General features: G+C 37.9%; 1 protein-coding gene across 4 annotated transcripts; it reads left to right on the top strand.

The window, feature by feature from the left end:
* NAPG (NSF attachment protein gamma) lies at positions 1 to 25,323 on the top strand. 4 transcript variants are annotated; one of them, XM_078346906.1, is made up of 12 exons: positions 1 to 86; positions 4,476 to 4,543; positions 6,433 to 6,517; positions 7,223 to 7,240; positions 8,140 to 8,170; positions 13,505 to 13,614; positions 13,731 to 13,797; positions 14,071 to 14,141; positions 18,564 to 18,642; positions 20,531 to 20,610; positions 21,185 to 21,314; positions 22,289 to 25,323. In XM_078346906.1, the coding sequence occupies exons 5-12, from the start codon at positions 8,159 to 8,161 to the stop codon at positions 22,430 to 22,432; spliced, it is 693 nt and encodes a 230-aa protein (XP_078203032.1). In that variant the 5' UTR covers positions 1 to 86; positions 4,476 to 4,543; positions 6,433 to 6,517; positions 7,223 to 7,240; positions 8,140 to 8,158; the 3' UTR covers positions 22,433 to 25,323. The 4 variants fall into 4 exon arrangements, with proteins under 4 accessions (XP_078203032.1, XP_002757095.1, XP_035126441.1 ...); XM_002757049.6 differs by having other exon boundaries at positions 1 to 184; XM_035270550.3 differs by lacking the exon at positions 1 to 86 and adding an exon at positions 453 to 814.
* Positions 25,324 to 27,185: the final 1,862 nt, after the last annotated feature.

Here is a 27,185-nt window from a genome sequence, read left to right as displayed (position 1 = left end):
GTAGCCGCTCGGCTGTGGCACCGCACCAGCTTCCTACTCGGCGTTCCCACGCCTATTCGAGTAGATTCTCGGCGCCCGAGGAAGAGGTAGGCTCATTCTTTCTCCACGTCACAGACCTGACTGTGGAGATGGCGGCTCAGAAGATAAACGAAGGGTTGGAGCACCTCGCCAAAGCAGAGAAATAGTGAGTGAGACGCCGGGCGGGCCTGTGTGTGGACGCCCAGTCCGTCTTTCACAGGCGCGGCCTTAGCACCCGGCTGGACGAGAGGGCGGGCACGGGGCTGAGGGGGCTCGGCGCGCTGGTGCCTGCGGGGCTGCCGGGGCTTGGTGTCCCCGGGGTCGCACTCCCGGGGTTCCACTCCCAGGGTTGCGCTTCCGAGGTCAGGGTCGGGGTCAGGCCTCCAGCGCCTAGGGCAGCGCCATGGGTCCACCCAGCCGGAAGTCCGCTCCTCAGACCCGGTGTGGGCGGGGACCCGGCGCAGTGCTGCGGAGCTGGTCTCTAAAGAGGGCTTCTCTACCTGGGCGCTGAGCTTCTGAAGGCTTCTTGTGGTGGGGGCTGTTTCTGTATCCGAGGCTCGTTAGCAGCATCCCTTGCCTCTACCTGCTACGTGCCTCTCGCACCTCTTCTCCATTTATGGCAACCAAAAATGTCCTCTGGGGAGCAACATCGCCCAGTTGAGAACCACCGCCCTAGCAGAGGCCCTTGTGTGGAGAGGACCATAGATTTACCCCAAAAACTACTCGGTGAACCTTTGTCATCTGGCATTTTACTGTTCCAGTGGGCCACGACTGTGCTTCCGTCGTCCTTTGATGTGTATGTTCTGCCATTTCTGGTACAGTATGTAATAGGCACCCAGGAAATGTTCGTGGGACTGAACTGATTCTCCTTAAATCATTATTTTGGCACCCCCCAGGCTCCCCCCGCCCCCCGCCGTTTCATTACTCCAGCTCATTTTTATCTGACGGGGTTAATGAAAAGTCGGTGCTGTGTTCTATGGTGGGTGCTTCACATACGTAATTTCATAAGCTAAGATCTTCACAGTAACTGCCCAAATAGAGATTTTCATTTTTCGTAAGAGGAAATGAAGCTCATAGAAGCCTCATAATGACTTACCCCAGGGTGCGCAGGTGAAAGATGGCAGAGCCAGTTTTCAAACACTGGAAAAACTCAAACCCTTTCTATCACATGACTCGAGGCAAGCAGTGTGTAAGGTACTGGGGTTCTCCTGGTGCAGGAGGTTTCCACAACAATCTGACTTTCTAGTGGGAGCACACGTAAAAATTGAAGTAAGAATAAATAGTGTGTGGAATAGGCACCACAAAAAAGCTGTATGAACTGTGTAGGTATCATAGAGGGAGAAGTTTGTTCTGCCTGAGAAAATTTAAGGAAGAGATGATTTGTGAGCAGGGCCTGAAAAATACAGAATGTTTTAGACAGAGGGAAAATCCTGTGAAAGAGATTCTGTGCACAATCTGTAGTATGTATCATACACTGGCCTGAAAATGTGCTCTGGGAACAGTGATTGTAGTGTACTTACAGTGACGGGAAAAACTGGAGTGAAGAAGAGTTGGAGCCAAAGTGTGAAGGGTCAGCTTCTCAGATGGCTTTTGTAGGCAACTAACCAGTGGACCCGGCCAGATTTGTTTTTGGTGAAGAAAGAAATGTGGCAGCAGGCCGGGTGTGGTGGCTCTTGCCTGAAATCCCAGCACTTTGGGAGGCTGAGGCGGGTGGATCACTTGAGGTCAGGCATTCGAGACCAGCCTGGCCAACATGGTAGAACTCTGTCTCTAATAAAAATACAAAAATTAGCCTGGCATGGTGTCGTACGCCAGTAATCCCAGCTGCTCAGGAGGCTGAAGCAGGAAAATCACTTGAACCCGGGAGGCAGAGGTTGCAGTGAGTGGAGATCATGCCACTGCACTCCAACCTAGGAGACAGAGGGAGACTCCGTCTCAAAAAAAAAAAAAAGAAGAAAAGAAAAATGTGACATTAATGTAGAGAATGGACTATGGGGAGAGGGTTGGTCGGAGAATTTTGACATATTCAGTAAACATTTACAAAGTTGTCACTGTGTACCTGTACCATCCACTGAGGATACTGGAGTAACCAAAAGTGGTGCCTTCAAGACCTTAGAATTCACAGGCAGGCAGACAAGTGAACAGAGGAGTAAAAATAAGATGTTCAGTGCTAGAATGGAAGTATTCATTATGGTATGCTGGAGATATGAAGCAGGGAAAAGGTAATATGCTCAGGGTGTGAGGAATGGAAGAGGAGGAAAGGTGACTCTCCCATGAAGGTGGTGCCAGACATGTTAGCGGGTTATTGACTTCAGGGAAGAGTTGGTAATGGCCTGAATTCAAGTAACAGTGCAGGGGTAGGATTGGGTGACATTTGTCAATAGGGTTGACATGCTTTAATAACCTGCCTGCTTATAGAGACGAAGGCTTAACTCATCTCTATAAGGTTTCTAACTTGAGAGATGGAGTGGGAGAGGCCTTCAGCCAAGATAGGGGATATAGGTTAATGGGCATGATTGGTGGGTTGATCTGGGGCAGGGAGGTGGGGTGGGGAGGTGTGGGGTTCAGGCTCGTTGCTAGTTTGAAATGCTGCTAGACAGTTACTGAGTGAGTAGCAGGCAAAATGGGCCAGGAGCTTAGGAGATATTTGATTCTTCTCTGTTTTCTAATGATGATGCAGTTCAATATTGCTGAGTAATTTTGTAAATTGATTCCTGTACACAGATGGTAATGTTGCTGTTTTCCTTTTTTCTGTGGAAATTGGTTAGTTTCCTTATTGATTCTTTGGAGAAAAAGAGTGAAAAGGACTAACAGGTATAGCTATTAAACCTAAATTAGCTTTACGTCTTTCTTCCGCATTAGTGGTGTTCATGTGATTGGGATAGTTTTGCCCAGTTTTAAACTCTCTGGGTCTTTCCGTGTATAGCACATTAGGTGACTGAATGATTGTATCTGGTTTTTAGTGGGATTAAAAAAATTATGTTAATATTGATAATGTAGTGTTTGTTTTGGGATAGGAATGGAGGGTTCAAATTTTGCATATTTCCCTAATTTTGTGAATTAGAGTAGACACACCACAATTCAAGGATATTATTTTTCTGAGCAGTGAAATTCTTGGTAAGCTTGAAAAATTGCTTGTACTAATTTGAATCTTGTAACACTATATACACAAAGAAGTTTTAGATACTAAATATGTTAAATAAATAAATTTAATTGGCAAAAAATGTTACTTAAAAGCTGTGGCTAACTGGGCTCAGTGAGTAGCTCATGCCAGTAATCTAGCATTTTGGGAGGCCTAGGCAGGTACATCACTTGAGGCCAGGAGTCTAAGACCAGACTGACCAACATGGTGAAACGTCTTCTCTGCTAAAAATACAAAAATTAGCTGAGTGTGGTGGCACAAACCTGTAATCCTAGACACTCAGGAGGCTGAGGCACGAGAGTCACTTGAACCCGAGAAGCAGAGGTTGCAGTGAGCCGAGATCACACCACTGCACTCCAGCCTGGGCAACCAAGTGAGACCCTATCACAAGAAAAAAAAAAAGGCTACGACTTTTGGCAGTTCACATGGCTGTCACAGAAGGAAGGCTATACTTCTGAGGGCTAATTCAGATTTTCCATCTTTCAGTTAAGGTACTGCCCTGATTCATTTGAAGCAAGCAGCATTCTATCCAAGCAGGCCTTCCCTAATGGAATGAAATTTAGAATTTAAGATGGTTTGGGCAATTCTTATGCACACTCAAATTTGACAGTTACTGAATTAGTTTAAACCAAGTGTGAAATTATTTTAAAGTAAGAAAAAGAAATAAAATATTGAGGAAAAGAAAGGCAAGTAAGATAAGGATTTAAAAAACTGGCCTTTGATTTGGCGTCTTAAGAAGCCAGTAGTGGTCCTGGAAAGCAGTGTCTCTTGGCTTTTGTGCCTACTCCCTCTGTCATTCCACTGAATGATTGTATTCCTTAGTGTTTCTGTTCTCTCTATGCATTCTCACTAGGGGATCTCATCTATGCTCTTGACATTTGCTTATGACACCTCCATTTATGTCTCTAGCCTCTCGTCGCACTTCAGTTTCATGAATCCCCTCTGCTGTCATTACCATACTTCAGATGTTCGTAAGCTTTAATGAACCTTCGGGCTTGTTAAACCTCAGAGGTTCTGTAGGCTTGGGATGGGGTCAGTAATTTACATTTTTAGTAAGTTCCCAGGCAGTGCTGATGCTGCTGGTCTGGGGACCATGAATTGAGAACCTCTAGGAGGAAAACCACATACCTGTGACAGTGGGAGAGAAAGAGCTGAGGTTGTATTTGTGAGGCGTAAGTTTGGGTGGAGGAGGGTGACACAAAGAGTTTGTGCCTGATGGCTCCTCCTGTTTTGTTTTTTTTTAACCTAGAAGCAGGTATCTGACTTATAAATGTGGTTGGTAACTTCTGTTAACTGTGTTTTTTTTTCATTCTAGCCTGAAAACTGGTTTTTTAAAATGGAAGCCAGATTATGACAGTGCCGCTTCTGAATATGGAAAAGCAGGTATTTTTTACTATAGTCCAGTTGCTCTAGTATGTAATCTTAAAATATAGTCTGATAACTTCATTTCACCGTAATGCTTACTCATGTGCTTTCTACAAGGCTTTAATAGTTAAAAAAACAAACAGAACAACTGTGCAAACCCTTGAGTGTTTCTCCTCTTGTTATTTTCAGATGTGTTGAGAGCTGAGTCAGAGATCTTGGTACCTGTTGTTTATGACAGCAGGGATGGGGCGAGGTTGGTGATATACAGCAGTGGGTTTTTAGCATTGCTTATATATTTTTCAACTCTAGTTATTTGTATACTGTATCCATGAATTTTGCCATATTTCTCGATTATACTTTCTGTTGAATAAAGAGTTTGTTAAATTGTTTTGTTAATTTATCCTCATCTTAAGCAGATCTACAGATGATGTTTGCTTGGTACTTTTATCCTTTATGAACCTCACTTTGAGTGTATTTGTTCATTGTTCATGAAGTGTTAAGCTATATATGTATTTTAATCATTTTATTTGTATGTAAGATATAAACAATCTAAAATATGCAACAGAAAGGGAATTTTACTAAAAATTTAGCATTCTAAATTATAGAATGATAGCTTTCAGCATATCTGTGATGACTTGGAATATAAATAAAATAAAACAAAATTTTGAAGTACCTTGAACACATTGTCAGCTGTATTTCAGCGATAACCCTGATCACATGTGTTAGCCTAGCATAGAGATCATCTAGGGCTAGTGCTTTTGGATAAACAGCAAATGAGTCTTCAGTACTTTTATTTAAATCAGAGTAAATTCTGGTTTTTTTTTTTTTTGCATCATGCAAACTGTTTATATCTCATACTTTAAAATTATTAAAAGTTCCAACTTTGTGTGAATTTTATGGACTACTTCTGCAAGGAGGCTTCTGTAACAGAAGGGAACAACGTTTTGCAGGTTTCCACTGTGAGGGAAATTTAACACACATTTGTTTTATAGCCCTCTGAGAACATTAACTACATTCAAAAATAAATGTTTTAGATCAGATTTTTCCATTGAAGCATTCTTTGTTTATTTTCTTTAAGGGCTTATGAAAAATCTATTTAATCAGAATAAATTTTTAAAAAAGCAACAGATAGAAAAGCAGGGAGGAGAATCGTTCAGTATTTGGTTTTCACATCTTATTAAAGAGAATTTTAAGAGTGTTTTTAACAGATAACACTTTTCTTAAAGCATTATGCTTTTTGCTTCTTTGTAAGCAGCCCTTGAAAAGTTTTCCAAAATTTTAAGATTATATTTTATAAGCATTCCTGTTTTGCTTTGATGATTACACTTTTAAAACAGCTCGCAGTATACTTTAGCTGTTTAAACAGTGAGATATTTTTTATAGACAGTAAACAGTATAAAAGATTTTTTTTAAATGCATTGTTAGACATTTAAAGATTATACCAAAGGAAGGTTTATTATAAAAAAACTATTTAATGTGCTTATTGGCCTTCAGTTTCTACATAATTCAATGACCTATACCTAAAGTTCTGTTTTATTATTAAATGTAAAAGTAGTGAAGTAAGGTGCTGTCTTTTGTGACTAAAGAATCTACCTGTCACTGGAGAGTGTTAGGGAGTGTTGGAGTTAGAAAGACTTACTGATTTCTAATTGAAGTAACTGATTCGTTGCCAGTAGTCAACAATTAAAAAAGAAAAACTTAAAAATACTCCTAAGTTACTGATAATTGGAAAAGTTGTAAGGAAATTGCTTTAGAAAAAAGTAATATTTTATAGTTTTTGGAAACTTCCTAAGTATTTGAAATGTGTGTCTGTAATACTTCATATACAATGCAGATTTTAGTAATGATTCATTTGAGGTTTTTCAGTGATGGAAATAGAGAGTCAGTTTTTTTTTTTTCTTTTTCAGCTGTTGCTTTTAAAAATGCCAAACAGTTTGAGCAAGCAAAAGATGCCTGCCTGAGGGAAGCTGTTGCCCATGAAAATAATAGGGCGTATCTTTTTCAACCTTTAAAAAGAAATTAAACAATTAGATGATTTTGACAAGCTGTTTTCTCTTGCTATAAATTTGCTTTACTACCTGTGAAGTAAAATGTTTTTAAATTAGAAAATGATTAGAAAAATTGTGTATTTTTAAACTGTAAAGGAGCGTTTATAGTGAAGTTTCATCATAAGGTCCACACTGGTTCGAAGAGCTACATTTGAGAACTTAGTTTCTGTTGTTTATAGTTTTACTTGATGATGTTTTACTTGTGATGACGTAAGGGAAATCTGTAGTCATGCTGAAGAATGAAGAAGTAGGACAGGTATTGAAAACGCATAAACTACTGTATCAGTTTTTTAAAAATACAGTTTTTTCCTCAGGTATTTGAAATAAGAATTATAGTAGGCATTTGAAAACTTTCTGATAAAAAATGTTTCTCTTATTTGCAAAGTGTAGTCATAATAACTTTGCACTTCAGTGAATTGCATAATAGAAATAGTTTAAAATTTGTGTTATGTCAGTGTTTTGGAGAATTATATAGTTTTAAACTATATCAACAGGCTTTGAATTATTTCTTCTTTACTTGGTTGTAGGATTTGTCTTTTGGAACCACCTGGGTCAGTGATTTAGTTAACTGTCTTTAAATAGTAGATCTCTAGAAACTATTGATTTTTTTCCTTTTTTCCTTAACTTTGACTTCATTACTTCCATTCAGTCTTTTTCATGCTGCCAAGTAAGTATTCTTCATATTTCCATGTATTTGCAAATTATGTTTTAAATGTTGCTGTTTTTCTGTAGGGTTGGTAAATTTTTCCCAAATAATGAATTTTGTATTGATTTAAATAATAATCATTTCTCTTTGCTTCAGTTTTTACCTAAACCTTAAAAACTAAATCACTCTTAACTCTAAAATGTAAAGAGTTTAAATTAAATTTGGCATAACATTTTATTAGGAGCATTTTGTTTACTAGTCTATGAAAAAATAAGTTAGAATCTCTTTTTTCCTCTGTTTGATAGCTAATAGTGCCTATGGAAATGAAGCAGGAAGCTTTCTCCTTCTTTGTGGAGAGTAGTTATTTGTGGGCTGAGGTGGGTGGATCACTTGAGGTCAGGAGTTCGAGACCAGCCTGGCCAATTTGGTGAAACCTGTCTCTACTAATAATACAAAAAATAGCTGGATGTGGTGGCATGTGCCTATAATCTCAGCTACTGAGGAGGCTGAAACAGGAGAATTGCTTGAACTTGGGAGGTGGAGGTTACAGTGAGCTGAGATCATGCCACTGCACTCCAGCCTGGGCAATAGAGCAAGACTCCATCTCAAAAAACAAAAAACCCATAGATTTAGGTTTGTTAGATGGAAAGTCATTTAACTTTACTGAGCCTTACTTAATTTTGCATCTGCAAAATAAAATCTCTTTAACTCAAATGTCTGATGTTCTAAGCCATTATTCCCCATGAAAATAAAAAGAATAAAAAATTGTATTGTGTGGTAATACAAGCCTGAAGTGATATGTTGTTCGTGAGCCCATTTTACCTGAAGTCACTTTCCTTACCAGTAGTTCTTCAACAGAAAGTTTCTCCTACCCCTTATTTCATTAAGATCTCATCAGTGAAATTATATTCTCTTTGCAGAGCTTATGAGCAAGCTGGAATGATGTTGAAGGTCAGTAATGTTGTGTTACAATTATTGTGTAGGTAACATAAATTAACTATAAGGTGTTAATGTAGAATTTATGTTGAAGTTGAAAAGCATCCTTACTCTAAGGCAAGAGGTGCAAAGTTGATTTTCTGTCCATGGTAACAGTAATTGGACCCATAGAATACATTCTACATGTCTGAAGGTAAGGACTGTTAAAGTGAAATTTAAGAGAAAATGTTTTGGAGGGAACTGGGAACAGTAACATTCTAAAGTTTATAACCAGGATAGATGTGTACTGCTGTAAAAAGAGCTCTTTCGGAAGTTTCTCTACTTTTGAGAAGGACATCTGAATGGTTATAAATATTTTAAAAATTATCATACGTGGGTTATAGAAAGAAGAGATGTTTGCTTGTGTGAACAACAGTTGGCAGCAGAGACAACCACAGATTTAAGTTTTTGCTACTTTTATTTACACTATTTGTACTTCTGCCCTCAAAAGCAGGCTAGGAATTAATGTCCTGGTGTGGTGAGATGGAACATATGATACTGACTCTTAAAGTGTGCCAGCTGGCAGTTAAAATAAAATCTTCTTCTTTAAAAAAAATTTTTTTTCTAAAATGGTAAAAACTACTTTCAAGTATTTATTATAAAGCTTTGTTTTTAAGAACTTTTATCTTAGTAAAACTTTTGTTTTTAATTTCTATGACTTTCGTAATGTGAACTTACTCATTTTTTTTCAGTGGGCACGTTCTTGTAGAACACTAAGAAATACCAGAAAGGTTAAAGAATGTTAGTAATAGCTGTTAACATGCTTAATTGAAAAGATTTTATAGTCTTTGATTCAGGAATTTCAATTTTGTGAATCTGTCATATATATATATATATATATATATATGTACGCGTATATATATATGTGTGTGTGTGTGTACATATATACATACATGTATATATGTATATATATACGTGTATATATATGTATATATATGTACACACATATGTGTATATATATATGTATGTACATATATATGTGTATGTATATATAGAGAGAGCAAAGATTTATGCATCAGGATATTTTTTGAAGAAATGGCAATTATCTAAATTTTTAATCTTGGGAAAGTGTTTGAAGAAATTGTGATTCTTCCTATGAAAAACTGTTATATATCCATTGAAATATAGCTTTTCTGGCCGAACATGCAACTGAATTGATATTTGGTGATGCAACTTTGCAACTGGAGTTTCTCTTACAGCCAAAGAAGCCAGGGATCTGCTCTGGTCTTCTGTCTCATTTTCTGCCGAGAACTAGGAAGCTTCCAGGTGGCTATTACAGTCTAAGTGTACTTCGTGTCTGTTTTTAGGCTACACTTTGTTGAGAAATCCTCAAACACTGATTCTCACAGCCTCAGTTTATATTGCAACAACTGTACTAAGACTTGAATCTTCATCAAAAGTTATTATTCAGGCCTCATTTCTATTGCTCAAGTATCTATTTAATTTGAGTGTTGGAAAGGCGCTACTTTGGATGAAACAAAATCAACTTAATGGATAGGGAAATCTGAAGGAAAATGCTTTCTGGCATTGTCTTATATTTAAATTAAATGCCTTTGGATAGTCTTGGGAGCATGGGAGCCTTGAGCTACATGGTCCACAGTTAATTCTGTGGCTGAAATTTCTATCAATTTGTCATACAGACCTTCACATTTATTCCCCAGCAACACGTGGGGAGTACGATTTTGTAGAAAGATGCACAAGGGAAGCCACAGGAACTTGTTGGCTCAACCTTTGGTTCTGTCACTTGATGACTGCTATGATTTCATATCCTGTTTGCTCCACAGGCACACAGCCATTGAAAATAGGCATAATTAGGCCGGGCGCAGTGGCTCACGCCTATAATCCCAGCACTTTGGGAGGCTGAGGCGGGTGGATCACGAGGTCAAGAGATCGAGACCATCTGGTCAACAAGGTGAAACCCCGTCTCTACTAAAAATACAAAAATTAGCTGGGCATGGTGGTGCGTGCCTGTAGTCCCAGCTACTTGGGAGGCTGAAGCAGGAGAATTGCTTGAACCCAGAAGGCAGAGGTTGCGGTGAGCCGAGATCGTGCCATTGCACTCCAGTCTGGGTAACAACAGCGAAACTCCATCTCAAAAAAAAGAAAATAGGCATATTTATGGTAGAGGGTATAACTTTCAAGTAGGCAGCTCATCATTTTTTATGGAGAAGTGTCAATATTGTGGTTGGACCTCTTATTCACAGCCTCACTTGATTTTGTGCAAAAGCAGGGAGATGTAGTCATTAATTTTTAAACAACAAATAGGACTTAGATGGCATTTATACTGCCTTCTAATGTATTTTTTGCTCTGTCTAATCTACTGGGTAAAACTCTTGAAGGATAGTCCCTGTGTTACTTCTTTTTATCCTCCCAAATGCTTTTATGTTGTATATTGACAGTATATATGTAATTAGTGGATAGGTTAATTAGAGAAAGAAATACAGCTGACCCTTGAACCACCCCAGGGTTGGGATGCCAACCCCCTGTGCAGTTGAACATCTACATACATCTTTTGACTCCCCTAAAACTTTACTAATAGCCTACTGTTTTTGTTTTTTTGAGACAAGGTCTTATGCTGTTGCCCAGGCTGGAGTGCAGTGGCACAATCATAGCTTACTGCAGCTTCAACCTCCTGGACTCAAGCAAATATCCTCCCACCTCAGCCTCCTTAGTAGCTGTATAGGCACATGCCACCATGGCCTGCTAGTTTTTAATTTTTTTTAATCGAGACTGCATCTCGCTGTGTTGCCCAGGCTGGTCTCAAACCCCTGGGCTCAAGTGGTACTTCTGCCTCAGCCTCCCAAAGTGCTGGGATTATAGGTGTAAGCCACTAACTTACTATTGACTAGAAGTCTTACCAATAATATAAACAGTCAGTTAATATGTTATATGGAATGTTTTATACTGTATTCTTACAATAAAGTAAGCTAGAGAAAAGGAAATATTATTAAGACAATCATAAGGAAGAGAAAATATATTTACTATTCTTTAAGTGGAAGTAGATCATCAGAAGGCTCTTCATCCTCATCATGGTCTTCACGTTTGAGTGGACTGAGGAGGAGGAGGAAGAGGAGGGGTTGGTTTTGCTGTGTTGGTAGCCCAGGAGCAGGACAGTCTGCATATAATTGGTCCTGCACAGTTTAAATCCCTGTCGTTCAAGGTTCAGTTGTATTCTTTAAAAGCCAAAATGACCTTCAGGACTAAAGTGCCTGAGAGAGAATTGTTAGGTTTACCTCCCTGTTCCTTCAGATATCCTTCAGCAAATATTGTAGACTCGGATTCTTTCATTGACCTTTGGTTTTATAACAAAGTATTGTTTTTATTTTTTCACTGAGGTTTGGAGATGTATTGGCGTATCATTCTGCTTGAGTGAATGATAGCAGCCTTATTTCATACATTATCGTTCAGTCTGTTTTTTTTGTTAGTTTCCATAGCTAAATAATAAAGTATGTTTTGGGGTTGGTGAAAATGAGACCAGTTTTGTTAGGGATATCCTAATGAATTTGTCGATTTCACAAGGGACTGAATAGGCAGTTTTGTAAACCACCCATGAGATGCAATGTGGAGCCTACCTTCAGATACAGCAAGTCAACACTAAATAAGTTGTTCCTGTAAACTTTATAACCAGCTTTTAAATGATTTTTTTTAGTCTGTTTTAAACATGTTTGATTTGGAGATATTAGACATTAGGACTGCATGATCCTGAGATGTGTAAGTTAAAGATACAGAATTTATCAGTCATGGAAGAGGGTTGCAAACCCAAATGAACTCAGGTCCTACGGGAATAGCTGAAATAAATGAAGCAGCCTGGACGTGGAGGGAAGTTGGAAGTGAAGAGCAGGGAGAAATGCCAGGAGGTGCATGCTCATCTGATGGGACAGCACTATCCAGCCCCAGCTCGTTGCCATACAGGGATGCAAGCCTGCTGGTGCTGTAGCTTTTGAGTTTTATATATATATGTGTGTGTGTGTGTGTTTTGAAGAAAGCCATAAAACAGCTTTTGTGAAAGTTTTTATGATTTTAAAATACTGCATGGATCAAGCAAAACACACTTGGAAGAGAGATAGAGTCATTGGGCTGCCAGTTTGTGATATTTGGCATAGGTATTATATATAATAGGGACTTAGTAAATGTTGAAAGAATAAGAAATGCTTAGAAAACAGTAAAGAGCAAGGTTTTTGTTTTTTTCTATTTTCATACTTTTCCTAAAGGTCTGTGAAGTGATGATGAACTCTGTGTAGAAATTACCTAGTATATTTTTGGTTGGGCTTAATGAAGCTTGATTGAAAGAATAATCATATAAAGCATTTTATTTTAAATATATTTATTGCTATACAGTGTTTTGTACAGTCAAAAATCATTGCATATCATACATTATGCCCCCCTTTTTAATGGGGTTGTTTTTTTCTTACAAATTTAAGTTCCTTGTAGAAAAAGAAGACATTTATGTGGCCAAAATATATGAAAAAAAAAAAGCTCATCATCACTGATGATTAGAGAAATGCAAATCAAAACCACAATGAGATACCATCTTATGCCAGTCAGAATGGTGATGATTAAGAAGTAAGGAAACAATAGATGTTGGTGAGGCTGTGGAGAAACAGGAATGCTTTTATACTTTTGGTGGTAATGTAAATTAGTTCAACCATTGTAGAAGACAGTGTGGAGATTCTTCAAGGGTCTAGAACCAGAAATACCATTTGACTCAGCAATCCCATTACTGGGGGTATACCCAAAGGAACATATATCATTCTATAAAGACACATGCACACATATGTTTATTGCAGCACTGTGTACAATAGCAAAGACTTGGAACCAACCCAAATGCCCATCAATATAGATTGAATAAAGAAAATGTGTTACATATACACCATGGAATACTACGAAGCCACAAAAAAGAATGAGATCATGTCCTTTGCAAGGACATGGATGAAGCTGGAAGCTGTCATTCTTAGCAAACTAAAACAGTAACCGAAAACCAAACACTGCATGTTCTCACTGATAAGTGGGAGTTGAACAAGAATACAGATACAGGGAGGGGAACATCACACACTGGGGCCATTCGTGGGATGGAGGGCTAGGGAGAGAGAGCATTAGGACAAAAACCTAATACATGTGAGACTTAAAACCTAGATGACGGATTGATAGGTATATAGCAAACCACCGCAGCACATGTATACCTATGTAACGTGCACGTTCTGCACATGTGTCCTGGAACTTAAAATAAAAAATAATTGCGTTTCAGATTGTTAACTCCGTTTTTTTTTAATTGATGCATTTGCTGATGTGTGCTGTATCCTTTGCCCAAAGGAGATGCAGAAACTACCAGAAGCTGTTCAGCTAATTGAGAAAGCCAGCATGATGTATCTAGAAAATGGCACCCCAGACACAGCAGCCATGGCTTTGGAGCGAGCTGGAAAGTGAGTGTGAGATGCACCATTCTCTGCATAGAAGTCTTGTCTTTTTGTTTTAATAAAGTCTTTGAAAAGCAAGCTTTCCATTTCTCATGTAAATCACATTTTCTTGTCTAATACAGGCTTATAGAAAATGTTGATCCAGAGAAGGCTGTACAGTTATATCAACAGACAGCTAATGTGTTTGAAGTAAGTTTGAGTCTTATTTTTTCTTTAATTATTTAGAATGTTTAAATAAATAATGCATGGGAAAATAAATAAATGCAGTGACTACTTTTAAAACTTTTCCCTGCTCACAGTTACATGCTATTTCTTTTCTGCTAGAGAGTAGTAAAATGGACTAGCAGCTTTCATGTTTCCCCCTTGATCCAGTGCTATTAATTCTTTACAAAATAAATATTATGGGATAAAAAAATTTCAACATTAAAACAGCCAACACTTGTTTTTCTTTGATTCCTTCAGAATGAGGAACGCTTACGACAGGCAGTTGAATTATTAGGAAAAGCCTCCAGACTATTAGTACGAGGACGTAGGTATGTCTTTAAGAACTATTCCTATGTGTTTATACTTTGAATCCACATTTAGAACTGGAAAGTAATTTGGGGGATAGCTTGTTAATTTTTTGGTGTAAGCTGTAGACACACCAGGCAACCCAGTAGAATATTAACGTTTATTAGACAGTAGGCACACTGAATTAGATATTAAAAGATCTGTTTTTTGAAAGTGTAATGCCCAAATTTATCATGCATTGTACTTTTATTGGTTAAACCCTGGCTCGGCAGCATCAGAAGGAACAATTTTCTTCATCTATTACTTCGTTGGATTATAGTATCTCTCTCAAGGAAAAATAAGAGTATTAGGATAAATGACAAAGATGCATAAACACTCACCCATGAAAATTAACAGGTTTTTGACAAATAGTGTCATTAACAGAATGTTTACCTTGTTATCCTTTCAACATGATCTAAGGCACAAATAGTTGAACCTCAGAAAGCTAAAATCCTATTGGGTTTTCCTTTTATTTTTTTTTACTTTATCTCAGTTTACTTTTAGTAAATAATTTATATCATTAATAAAATTCTGTCTCAATAATATTTAAGATAACATTTTTAGGAGATAGTAAGTCTACAGATATATTAATTGAAATTTACCCAAAGCTTCCCACTAACAGAAAAGACCCGAGATCCATTTAATGTGTCAAGGAATCAAAGTAGAAATGACTGAAGAATCTGTCCTTTCTGACACTGAATTAATTTTTTTCTTCATGAAGACTGCAGATTGTGAAATATGATTTAAACCTGTCTAGAGTAACATGAGAATAAATTAATCTAGAATTAACTGTTAAACAATCTCATTTAGATAAACTACTTTGTTTATAGGACCTTCCTTCATTGAGTAGTTTTTTTGTTGTTGGTCTAGTTGGAAAAGAAATTTTATTTGGTTATTAAATTAGAACATTAATCATGAAGCAAAGTTTATATATCATTCCTGGGTCATTAACCTTTATTCATCTTATTACTTGTTGCTTCCCAGAAATCGGTCACCGAAATGCTAACTCTGTTTAGGTTTTGAAAGCTTTGGTTACAGCAGCAGAGCTGTTCTTGGTGATGATGCTATGGCTGTGGCAGAATAGCTGAACTGTGAGGTGATACTGAGGTTCTGACTAGCAAGCAGGGGCCCTATGTCTTAGAAACAGCGTCCTTCATTCTTCTCAGGGCAGCCAGGAGGCAAGTTTGAGCATACTTTACCTCTTTCTCATCTGTTCTCGCCTCCTAATGCTCCTCCACAAGGTTCCCAGTTACTTTCTAGAGTGCTAAGCCCCTTACTGTAGGACCCCATGGAAAGTGGAGAAAGTGAAGTTGCAGTAAAGGGGAGAAGGTAAGGACAGCCCTGTATAAGAGCCACACTGCCTCAGCTCCCATGAAGTATTTTTGTTTTCCACATCTTTCCTTTTGTTTCGCAAGGAATATAGATCAGCTAAAGCTGTGTTGTAGAGAGAGTAGCACAGGAAAGGAGAGAGGCCAGGATCTTTTTGGGAGAGGTCAGCTGAGGAATGTTTTCTAGCTGCCTGTGCATGTTCCTTTTAGAAAGCTCCACTAGGGATGGGGACCACCATCATCCTCAAAACATTACCAATGTTGCCAGTTGGTTTGGAGTTCAAGAAATAGTTGGGGCCAGAAGAAGAGTTTGAGTCATGATGAGGAGAGTGTCTTTTGAAAGCTTGGGGATGAATAAGATTTTATAACAGTTTCTTACCATTTCCTTCTGTGGGATTTCAGTTTTGTTTCATTTGGGTTTACCTTTTTTTGAGTTATAGGAAGATAAAAACACTTTATTCTGTTTTCAGCAAAACCATATTCTTGTCATTTTGTTAGGAATATTAAGTATTCCGATGGGAAAGTTGAAATCATCTGTGTTTCATTATAATAAGTAACGAATACTTTCCTGGATACATTTAAAAATAGATGGGTTTATATGCTAATTTCATGGCCTTTTAGCAAAGTCAATCAATTTTTTTGACTACTAACTCATATAAGTGCTTGAATCTTTTGTTAGGTAGCTATATATTAGCACATAGAAATGCTATTATGTCAAGGAATAAACAGTTTATGTGTAAAGAATGCACCCTTTATAGTTAAATATATGAAAAATATAAAATACTGAGATTGCTACTAGAATGTAATATAATCTGAACACTATGAGCACAGAATATTCTGAATTCATTTTATAGAAATAGGGTCTATGATAAGCTCAGGGTCACAACTGAAAATGTTTTATATACATGAAGCTGTAGTCTGCCTTGCATTAATTTTTTATTTCTGCATAGCAAATTGCCACAGACTTAGCAGCTTAAAACAATACTCACTGATGAGTTCACAATTTCATGAGGCCAGAAGTCTGGATATAGTGTAGCTAGAACCTAGTGTTGCTAGGTAGCAGAGCTAGGGTCTCATCAGGCTGAAATCAAGGTGTCAGAGGGGACTGTGATCTCATCTTAGGCTTGGGTCCTTTTCCAAGCTTATTGATTGTTGGCAGAATTGATTTCCTTGCAGCTGTGTGACAGAGATTCCTGTTTTCTTGTTGCCTGTTGGCCAGGAACTGCTCTCAGTTGTTGAGTTCTCCTTCAGTTCCTGGCCATATGCTCCCTTGGTGGTTCACAGCATGGCAGTTTGCTGCCAATTCCAGCCATCAGGAGCACGTCACTCTGATTTCCAGTCTCTAACTTAAGGAAGGGCCCACCTGATTAAGTCAGGCCCACAAAGACAGTGATTCACTCAATGTCAGTTGATTTGTGTCCTAATCACAGGATGGCCCATCATATTTCGAGGGTCACACCCACACTTAAAGGGGGATTATACGGGAAGTGTTTATAAGAGGGAAGAATCGAGAATACTCTTAGAATTCTGCTACCGAACCCAAGTTATAAATTGACTTTATTCCAAAATTTTATCAAGTTGACCTTTGGAAATTCAGAATGCATTTCTTCAATGAGTGTCATTTTATAAGGTGCTAAGTTGCCAGGGTACATCTCATAAAGATTTAGTTTAACTCATGATGTACTTAGCCATAATAGCATAAGCCAAGCCACTGTGTGTGTGATGTGAGGTGGGGGGGTGAGTGTGTGTGTATACATGCAACTATTTCTAAAAAGTTAACATACAGGCCAGATGTGGTGGTTTACGCCTATAATCCCAGCACTTTGGGAGGCTAAGGCGGGTGGCTAACCTGAGGTCAGGAGTTCAAGACCAGTCTGGCCAACATGGTGAAACCCTGTCTCTACTAAAAATACAAAAATTAGGTGGGCGAAGTGGCATGCACCTATAATCCCAGCTACTGGGGACACAGGCAGGAGAACCACTTGAATCCAGGTGTGGAAGTTGCAGTGAGCTGAGATCTCATCACTGCACTGCAGCCTAGGCAGAAGAGTGAGACTCTGTCTCAAAAAAAAAAAAAAAGATAACATATAGAAAAATAGAGCATAACATTTTTGTATTTTTACTTTGGGTTACAATACCACTGGTCTCCCCTTGAATCCCAATAGTCCAGACTCTTGCCCCTTTTGGCAGTTGCTTGTATATAATCCCAATGCCCAGACCCCTGGTAGTTGCTCCCATAACCTTGGACTCTTATTGGGATGAGAGCAATGGCTGAAGACTGTACATTTCACTCAGTCTCAAGTTGTGTTACTCAGGGATTCCTGGTATTTGGAGTATACTACAGTTTTGGAGGAAGGAGGATTCAATTAGGATTTGATGGAATTAGGGCTGGGGAAGTGAGAAAGGGATAAGGGCCTGGAGCATTTGGGGGGAAGTTTTTGGTGACCCCTTTCCTTGCTTTCATCTTCATTCTGCCATTGGGCATAATAGAAGAAAAGAAGAATGTATGTGAGTCAATGGAAAAGATGAATGTTGGAGATTGAAGATGCAGGAAGGATTTTGTTTAGGTCTCTAATTTGCCTCCCCTCAACGCTGCCCTCTTAGGCACCTGAGAGCTTGCTAGGGCCACTGAGGCAACAGCGGAGTATGTGTTGGAGGGACACGGTGGGGTGATGGCATGGGGTGCCCTGGGATGTCTGGATGTTCTTTCAGTCTGGAGGAAAGAAATCTTGGGTGATTTAATTGAAGATCATCTCAACTATGTATCACAAAGAAGTTTGTTTGACAGAAACTCATTATTGACAATCCTTACCAAGCTTAAAACTCCCTGTTTGACCTAACCCATCCTTGAGTTATTTTGCTTTTTCTGTCAGTGTACCGTCTGAAAGTGGGGAGTTAGACATTTGAAAGGCAAGCCAGATGAGCAGAGTGTGTAGAAACCTTGGTCCTGGGGCAGCTGCTAACAATACCTGTCTTCCTGGTGTCTCTACAATCCATGACATCAAATACATTTCACAGGGGACCTCTGCTGTAGATTATTTAGACCTTCTTGTTTTACGTACCTGTGTTTCCTTTTAGGTTTGATGAGGCGGCACTCTCTATTCAGAAAGAAAAAAATATTTATAAGGAAATTGAGAATTATCCAACTTGTTATAAGGTATTCTTTGAATGTGTTTGTTTTTGGCATTACATTAGATTTTTTTATACTGGTCTGAATATGTACCTAGGAAAGGATTCTATGGATATTTCTATGTTTTTTGTAAAATAATACTTCATGGGCCTCTGTTTTTGACCAAGATAGAGTAAGGCCAATACAGCTTGTCTCTCTGCTGATTACAGCTAATCTGAATAGCGAAAGCAACCACCCTTGAACTCTGAAAAGTAAATACAAGCCAATAGACTAAGGAGAGGAGCAAACAATTGGAGAAACAACCACTGTAGGAGTGAATTTCTCAGGTTTTTTTTTTTCCATTTTTTGCCCTGCCCTTGGAGAAGCCTGCAGTTGTGGAGCTGGGCAGCACAGGCTGCAACAGTGAAAACTTCAAAAGAAACCCCATCTTTCTAACCAGCACTGAGAGAAGAGGTCCCATTGTTTTCTCGGCTTTTGCTCTAAGCTTGTGCCTAAGGCATGGAGCTACACTGTGATGATGGCTCAGGTCAATAAAACTCCACAAGGATCCCAGTCTCTTTTGCCAGAGGAACTAGGAAAATGAGCTAGAGAGCAAGGAGAAAATCCCAGAAAGGAAAGAGCTGGAAACGGAGTCTCCTAAGTGTGGATGTGGCCCACACAAAACTTGGATTTACTCTTCGGCTGTGCTTAGACAGGTCCCAGAGTAGCAGTGCAAAGCTTGGAGAGCTAAGGTTTCATCACTGTCGAAGTGTTGCGCTGCCCTCTGAAGGGCTTATGCATGGAATGGGCCCAAAGCCACATAGCAAAGGATTTTAACTAAGTGTAGAACCTCCATCCACCAAAAGGAAGGTACCACGTGTAGTCTGAACCTACCTGGGGTGATTACCTGCTGAAAACATCCATAATCCTGAAAATTAAGCAGAAGCTGCACAGTATCACATTCACAGTACAATCCAGAATTATTCAACATGCAAAGAACCTGGAAAACATGACCAGTTTTTAGGAGAAAAGGCAACTGATGCCAACCCTGCTGTGATCGGGGTTGTTGGCATTATCACATAAAGACTTTGAAGCAACTGTAAGTTGCTCCATGAGGTAAAGGTGAACACAATAGAAATGAATGGAAAAGGGGATCTGTTGCTTTTTATTGAAAAATTATGTTTATAGAAACTATACAGATGAACTAAATGGGAATTTTAGGGCTGGAAAATATGTTATTGAAATAAAATATTGGATAAGCTTAATCTCATAATAGAGATGACAGAAGGAAGACTTTGTGAGCTTGAAGATGGATCAGTAAAAGTTACCTAAACAATAAAGGTAAAAAACATGGAAAAATACTTCACAAAGACCTATTTTGCCAATAATTTATTAGTCATATCTTTGATCTTATATCTGCTTTTATTGTTGACTTATCAATACTATCACTGTTTCTGTTATCTGAGGTTTTCACTCATACATCTTTTTCCTAGTTTCTTTTTAAGGATTGTAAGTATCATCGCAGAGTTATGGGTCCCCCTCCTCTTTTTTATTCATGTTTCAAGCTTGAATCTGTGTAGATATTTGAAAGAAATTCTCTTTAAAACATGGTTGTGATCTAAGGCCTATGTCACAGTGTGGTCCCCAGACCAGCAATAAGAGTGCCCCCTGGAGCTTGTTAGAAATGGGTGAATCCCAGGCTTGCCCCAGGCTTACTGTTTTCATGTAACCAAATCCCAGGACACGAGAGTTGGAAAAGTACGGTTCTAGGCTGTTTCCCCTCAAGTGTCCTCTGGAAGCTACTACAGCATTTATAAATCTCTCTTTATGCAAACAGAGACTCTGAAAGTTATATTCCAGATGTATTTAATACTGCCAGGATATTGACTTTATTAAACAGATATAAATTTGACCATGATCCTCTCTTTTGTTTTAGAAAACAATTGCTCAAGTCTTAGTTCATCTACACAGAAATGACTATGTAGCTGCCGAAAGATGTGTTCGGGAGAGCTATAGGTAAGACATTGTCTGGGCCTTTTTCACTTGCATTGTTGACACTTGTGTTTCTACAACTAAGATTGCTGCTAGGATAAATGTTCCTGGCCATGGAACTTATTTCTAAATCTTAGGAGTGCTCATCTACCATTTTATCTTTTACAGTGGGTATTTTACACTTTTGATTTCCCTTTCCTGTATTTTTCTCTTGGGGACCTCCATGGAAATGTATGACTTTAGTGATTTTGTTTTATTTGCCTTCCAAGAAAAAAAGAACAAGAAAAAGGAGGAAAAAATTATCAGATTGTATGTTACAGAAATCAGAAAGAGGGATTTTCTCAGTGTTTAACATAAGCAGTTTTAATCTTGACACTATTAACATTTGGGCTGGACAACTGTGGTCGGGCCTGTCCTGTGCACTGCAGGTTGGTTAGCAGTATCCCCGGTCTCTGCCCTCTAGATGCCACTAATATTCCCACCCTTTTAAGAACCAAAATGTCTCCAGACATTGTCACATGCCAGGGGCAGAATCATCCCTGGCTGAGATGTATTCTTTTAAGGAGAGGTGAAGACGTGTGATTTGTGATTACTGCAGCATCCCCGGGTTCAATGGCAGTGAAGACTGTGCTGCGCTGGAACAGCTTCTTGAAGGTTATGACCAGCAAGACCAAGATCAAGTGTCAGACGTCTGCAACTCGCCGCTTTTCAAGTACATGGACAATGATGTAAGTGGACCTGTTTGCATATCTTTAAATCTTTTCTCTTGAAAGAAAGAGGTTTCTGTTGAGATTATTTTTTACCCGTGTACTTAGGAGTTTTTTTTTTCTACCTCTTTTTTTCTTCTTAAACTACTCATTAGGAAACTGACTACTTGCATTGAATTTCACCATAGATTTAGATAAAATGGATGTTAGTTGTGTGGTTTATAGCGATTTACTCACCCATCTAACTCTCTTGACCGTATACATATTTTAAAATTCAGGCTAATTTCTCAACTTTTCCTCTATCTGTTAGAGGAAAATACACTGAGTATATAACCTTATATATTAAGGTTGCTTAGTATATTTGTTTCTTTTAGATGCACCGTCTGAAAGAGGCCCATTGTGTAGTGGCCTTCATAATTCACTAGACCTGTGGGAATCTGTGATGACTAGCTAAAGCCTCAGTTAACTCATTTGTAAAACTGAGGCCACTAGTACCTGTCTTGCTGGACTGTTGTGAAGAATACATTAGTCTGTGTGTGAGAAATATCCTTACATGATAGCTTGCACATAAAGTGGAACCATGGTGCTATAAGTTTCTATTTTTTCTCATTTCTCTTTCTCAGTAGATTTCTAAGTACCTTTTGGTCTTAGGCCTTTAGAGTATCATCATAGTATCAGATCAACTTAAGGTCTTCAGTTGTTTTATAATGATGTATGTAGAAAAAATTTTTTTCTAAATAACTTCTTACATGGTTTTGAAAATACATATTTTTTAATTTAAAAAATATATGATTGATACTTTTACTAGTTGTGTACCTGTCCCACCATGGTCATGAGGCATCTGGAGACAACATTATTGGGTTTTGTTTTTCCATCTGAATGGCAGAATTGGTGTTCATGAGGGTGGAGAGCCAGGCTGTGTGTTTTTAGAGGTGAGTAAAATGTGTCAGGATTCTAGTTATCCAGCTTTTAAGAACATGTTCTGTTGTTGACAGTATGCTAAGCTGGGCCTGAGTTTGGTGGTTCCAGGAGGGGGAATCAAGAAGAAATCACCTGCGACACCACAGGCCAAGCCTGATGGCGTCACTGCCACAGCTGCTGATGAAGAGGAAGACGAATACTCAGGAGGACTATGCTAGTATTTTGCTTGCTGAAAAGAAAAGGAAAATAAAGGGGAAATCCTGACATGCATATTTCAAGGACTTGGGTCTAGATTAGGGATAGCTGTACTTCATTACAGTCGTGATTTTAGATCCTAATAAAAACTAGTTTTTAGTTACCATCTTCCCAAATCAGTCATATCCTTTATCTGTGAAGCATATCTTTTTCTTTCCATAAGAGCTTTCTTAAGACACCAGCAGGAATTAACAGAAAATCTACTGTCATGTTTTAATACAGTTGATTAAAAAATTTACAAGCCAAATTATACATAAATTATGTTCTAAACAAAAGGGGTGATAAGCATAGGTATTCTTCTCTTTTAGACAGTTGTAAGTTACTGTTAGTGAATTGTGTTTTACATTTTATTTAATAATTGCTGCTAAAAGTGATGTTTACTGGTAAAATTATTTTAAAATTTGTTTTGTTTGGAAAAGGAAATTTATCCCCTATGATGTTAGATACATTTAAATTATTAAGTCTTTTCAGAGATGAGATGGGAACAGGAAGTTATTTTGAGCCTTACAATATTATTTAGCCCAATTAAAGGTGCACTGAAGCTCTTAATATATGAGTTTGAAAAATTTTGAAGGTAGCATATTAAAGTGATTCTATAAATATCTTCAGTCCTCTCTGAAGTGTAGGTATTTTTTCCTTCTAAAAAATATATAGTGACTGTCTTCATATCTACTTGGCTCTTAACCAAATAGGAGCTGATAGCTGATGAATACCATTTTTTTTTTTTTTTGAGACGGAGTTTCCCTCTTGTTACCCAGGCTGGAGTGCAATGGCGCGATCTTGGCTCACCGCAACCTCTGCCTCCTGGGTTCAGGCAATTCTCCTGCCTCAGCCTCCTAAGTAGCTGGGATTACAGGCACGCGCCACCATGCCCAGCTAATTTTTTGTATTTTTAGTAGAGACGGGGTTTCACCGTGTTGACCAGGATGGTCTTAATCTCTTGACCTCGTGATTCACCCGCCTTGGCCTCCCAAAGTGCTGGGATTACAGGCGTGAGCCACCACGCCCAGACCCCCCCCCTTTTTTTTTTTTTTTTTTTTTAAGACACAGTCTCATTCTGTTGTCCTGGCTGGAGTGCAGTGGGATAATCACAGCTCCCTGCAGCCTCTCCTGGTCTCAGGTGATTCTGCCACCTCAGTCCTGAGTAACTGGGACTATAGCAGATAGCTGGGACTACAGGCGTGCACCACCATGCCAGAGTAATTTTTTTTTTTTGGTATATTTTGTGGAGATGGGGTTTCTCCATGTTGCATAGGCTGTCCTCAGGCTCCTAAGCTCAGGCCATCTGCTGCCTCGGCTTCCCAGAGTGCTGGGATTGTAGGCATAAGCCACCTCTCCTGGCCTGCAAATATCTTTTTTATGCATTGTAAGAACCAGGTAATGTTTCCATCAACCTAGTACAGCTACATTTCTTTTCTCCAGAATAAATTGGTTTATTTTGATTTTAACTCCTTCGTAACTTGATATGGAAAATGCTATATAACTATGAAAATTTAGCTGAAAGGGAAGAATCGTTTTAGAAAGACATGTATTTAAAACACTGCACTGCCAATATATTGATCCTTTATAGTTATTTCCTAAAATGCTGATTTTGAAACATTCCTTTTTTACCCTATGTGGCTTAGACCCATCTCATAATCTGTTAATTGGAAAGAGGCTGCAGACACCAGCATTGTGCATTCTGCAGGTACATGCTACTTATTCATGCCCTGTCTATATCTCTTTTAGAGTCATACCTTAAATTTTGAGTATAGGATGCTTAATTTTGCTTGACTTTCTAAAAACAGGGAGTATCAGAAGTGATTTTAGTCGCAGCTAGTTCTGTAGGAGAGCTTAGACAGAATAACATTTTTCTTTGGGAGGTGGTCTTGGGTACGTGGATGTTGGTATACAGTTTTTTATTGTAGGTCTGATATAAAACTCTAATGAATTTAATGTTTTTCTTCCTTAATTTATTGGCATAGTTCTTCAAGTAGCAGCTCATTTTTATTAATGATACTGGAATTAACTATGAACAAGCTATATTTAGACATTTGCATTTAAGGACATTGCAGTGTTTCAGAAAATCCATCATTGCTGCTTGTATTCTTTACTTTAGATCCAGTCAGAAAATTCTGGAGTCTTACATTAATGCTCATTTGAGCTAATTAATAATCTGTTTAAACAGATTTGGCAATACTTTAAAGATGTTTTAGACTATTTGTTTATTGATCTTATTACCCATTAAAGTCTTGGGGAAGAATTTTTTTAGTTTTACTCTTGTGTACCGAAAACTTTTTTTTTTTAAAGAAAGGTGATGATGAAGTGTATTCTGTAGCAGCAGCGCAGCTGGCCTTTAAATCACACAAAAGGCCGTTTCCAAGTACAGCCTCCTTAACCCTTCTTGCCCATGGTTAAGATTGAATAACTAGGACTTGAGGATATTCTTTGTTGTCAGGGTTATTCTATGTGGTGAAGAATATTTGTTTCACATTTAAACATTTTCTTTTTCTATTCACGTTAAGTTTCTGTTTTGAGAATGTAGTCAGAAGTATAAAACTTGGTGTTTACAAGAAAAATCGTCTTCCAGAACTCCACTGTCATCACTTTCACCAAAGTGGAAGTCTGCATGAATATGCTCAGAATTTAATATTCATCGTTCTGTTACATTGTAAATGAAGTCCAGCTACAAAATAGACTTAATATATTGAATTTATTTGTACATATGCAGAGTATGGTATTTGTGTATGAAATCTGCTTTATTCCTATTTTTTTCAGCTCTGATGAGTAGAATATTAAATGTGTTATTATGGAAATACAGATTATTGCTTCTATAGGAAGATAATTATGAAAATAAAACCTGAAACTATATAAATATGATTATTCTTTGTATTATTTATTTTGTTTAGCTTGTTAATTTTTTTTTTTTTCCAGGGACACATTCTCTTAATTACATGACTTCAGCTTTATTTTACAAAGACAGTATTTACAAAATATCTGCAGTTGTCTTTCCTGCTCTTTGGGAGTAAGGTATCTTTGGAAATTTAAACTGTTTGAGCTTCTCAAAATATTAGTCATTCACTTATTATAATACTATAATATGCTGCTGTTTTGGTGAGATGGAAGACTAATACATCTTTCAAGAGAGTAATTCTTTGATTGGGTTGAGATAAAATCGTATGTGATTAGGAGGCTAAGAGTACTGATGTGAACTTGTTTATATAATTAGCACCTTAATTACTAGCAAATTTACTTGTAATCAGATGTAATTGGATGCTAACTATGTAATATTATCCCTGTCTTTCATGGAATGGAAATTAATAATAATGTGATACTTGCATTTAGGAGAAGTTGGAGTAAGAAAGAATGCAGAAGTGGCTCTCAGACATAGTGTGATTTTGTATTTCTTCCAGGACACTTTGGAGTGTCCTGAATGTGGTTTGTAGTCGTGATTGTGTTTGTAGCAGCAAGAAGAGGAAGGATAAGCCATGAAGGATAAGCAAAGTCCACCTTCCTCTGTCACCCACCTCCCCCACATTGCTTTCATTTGACTCATCAAAAAAGGCTCAATAATGACTTTAATGTGATGAGTTAAATTTAAGGACATTAAAAACATCTTGAAAGTAAAAAATACTGTGGCAGACACAAATTTTGAAAAAGGAAAACAAACTTTCCATTCAATTATCTTTATTCCAACAAGGTTTTGTGCATAGAAACAACTTACATGGCATTTAATTAATACTCAAGGACAGTCAATAAAATGCCCTTAGATAATCGCCTTCACTTAACACACTTGGTAAATTTGCTTCCATAGAGTTACATTACCTTTACAGGGTTTTTTTTTTTTTTATATCTGACTCTTAAATTTTTCAAGGGGCCTAATTTAATAGCCTTAAAAGTAAAAAATTTTTCTAAGTACTTCAGTAACTTATAAAGCTAGTAAATCCAACTTATACATGGTATTTTGAGCTTTCAAATTTTCAAATACTCTTTGTGAAAAATTCTCAATCACAAAGATTTAAAATGAAAATAAAAAGGTTAATACGTGAGATTTTGTTAAATGTTTTAAGAACCTTAAATATAAACCTGCACAGATTATCATAATGATCAGAAAATTTATTCCTAAACATAACTAGAAAGTATTATCACAAAAGTTGACTTTATCAATATGAAATACTTATTTTTATACTTAACCCAGGGTAAGCCATTTAGCCAAATAAAAACAAATATACCTCCTTGGGAGGGCCAAAATGGTTGGGACCATGGCACAATTGGAGTACAAAGACCAAGATGTGTACTGTGAGCGCTGAATTCTTGCAGGAAGTTCTCTGCATACTCAGGTAACCACATAAGCCTTTTTTTTTTACTTTAGTTTTTGTACCATGTCAGTGGGGGACACCAGGACGGTGCCTTTGAGCTTGGAGTTCAGTTTCACAAAGCAGTGGACCATGGCATTTTAAAGTCTTCATCCTTAGGTTTATTATTACGGTATTTTGTAACCTATTTTAACATTTTGTAGTGGGCTTTGGATAGAAATAATTCTGCACCTACAACTACGTTGAAGGTACTATCTTCTCCTACTTGATTTGGATTGAAGTACCTTTACTGTTCAGTTGATTCCTCTGTCTTTTCATATTTCATGGATATTAGGCCACAATTTAGTAGTCATACTGATAAATTTATAATTCAGTAGGCTTTATATTGATAAACTTACTGGACCAACCACCGTTACAGACA

Source organism: Callithrix jacchus, chromosome 13 (genome assembly GCF_049354715.1).
Source record: "Callithrix jacchus isolate 240 chromosome 13, calJac240_pri, whole genome shotgun sequence".
In the NCBI taxonomy this organism is placed as follows: domain Eukaryota; kingdom Metazoa; phylum Chordata; class Mammalia; order Primates; family Cebidae; genus Callithrix; species Callithrix jacchus.
The sequence above is the reverse complement of the archived record's forward strand: the minus strand, read 5'-3'. Positions and strand labels throughout refer to the sequence as shown.

Bases quoted from the DNA above. Each gene is read 5' to 3' on its own strand.
- NAPG (XM_035270550.3), top strand. From the start codon at position 648: ATGTCCTCTGGGGAGCAACATCGCCCAGTTGAGAACCACCGCCCTAGC. The intron at 13,615-13,730 runs GTGAGTGTGAGA...TGTCTAATACAG, and splicing joins GCTTTGGAGCGAGCTGGAAA to GCTTATAGAAAATGTTGATC. The intron at 18,643-20,530 runs GTATTCTTTGAA...CTTTTGTTTTAG, and splicing joins ATTATCCAACTTGTTATAAG to AAAACAATTGCTCAAGTCTT.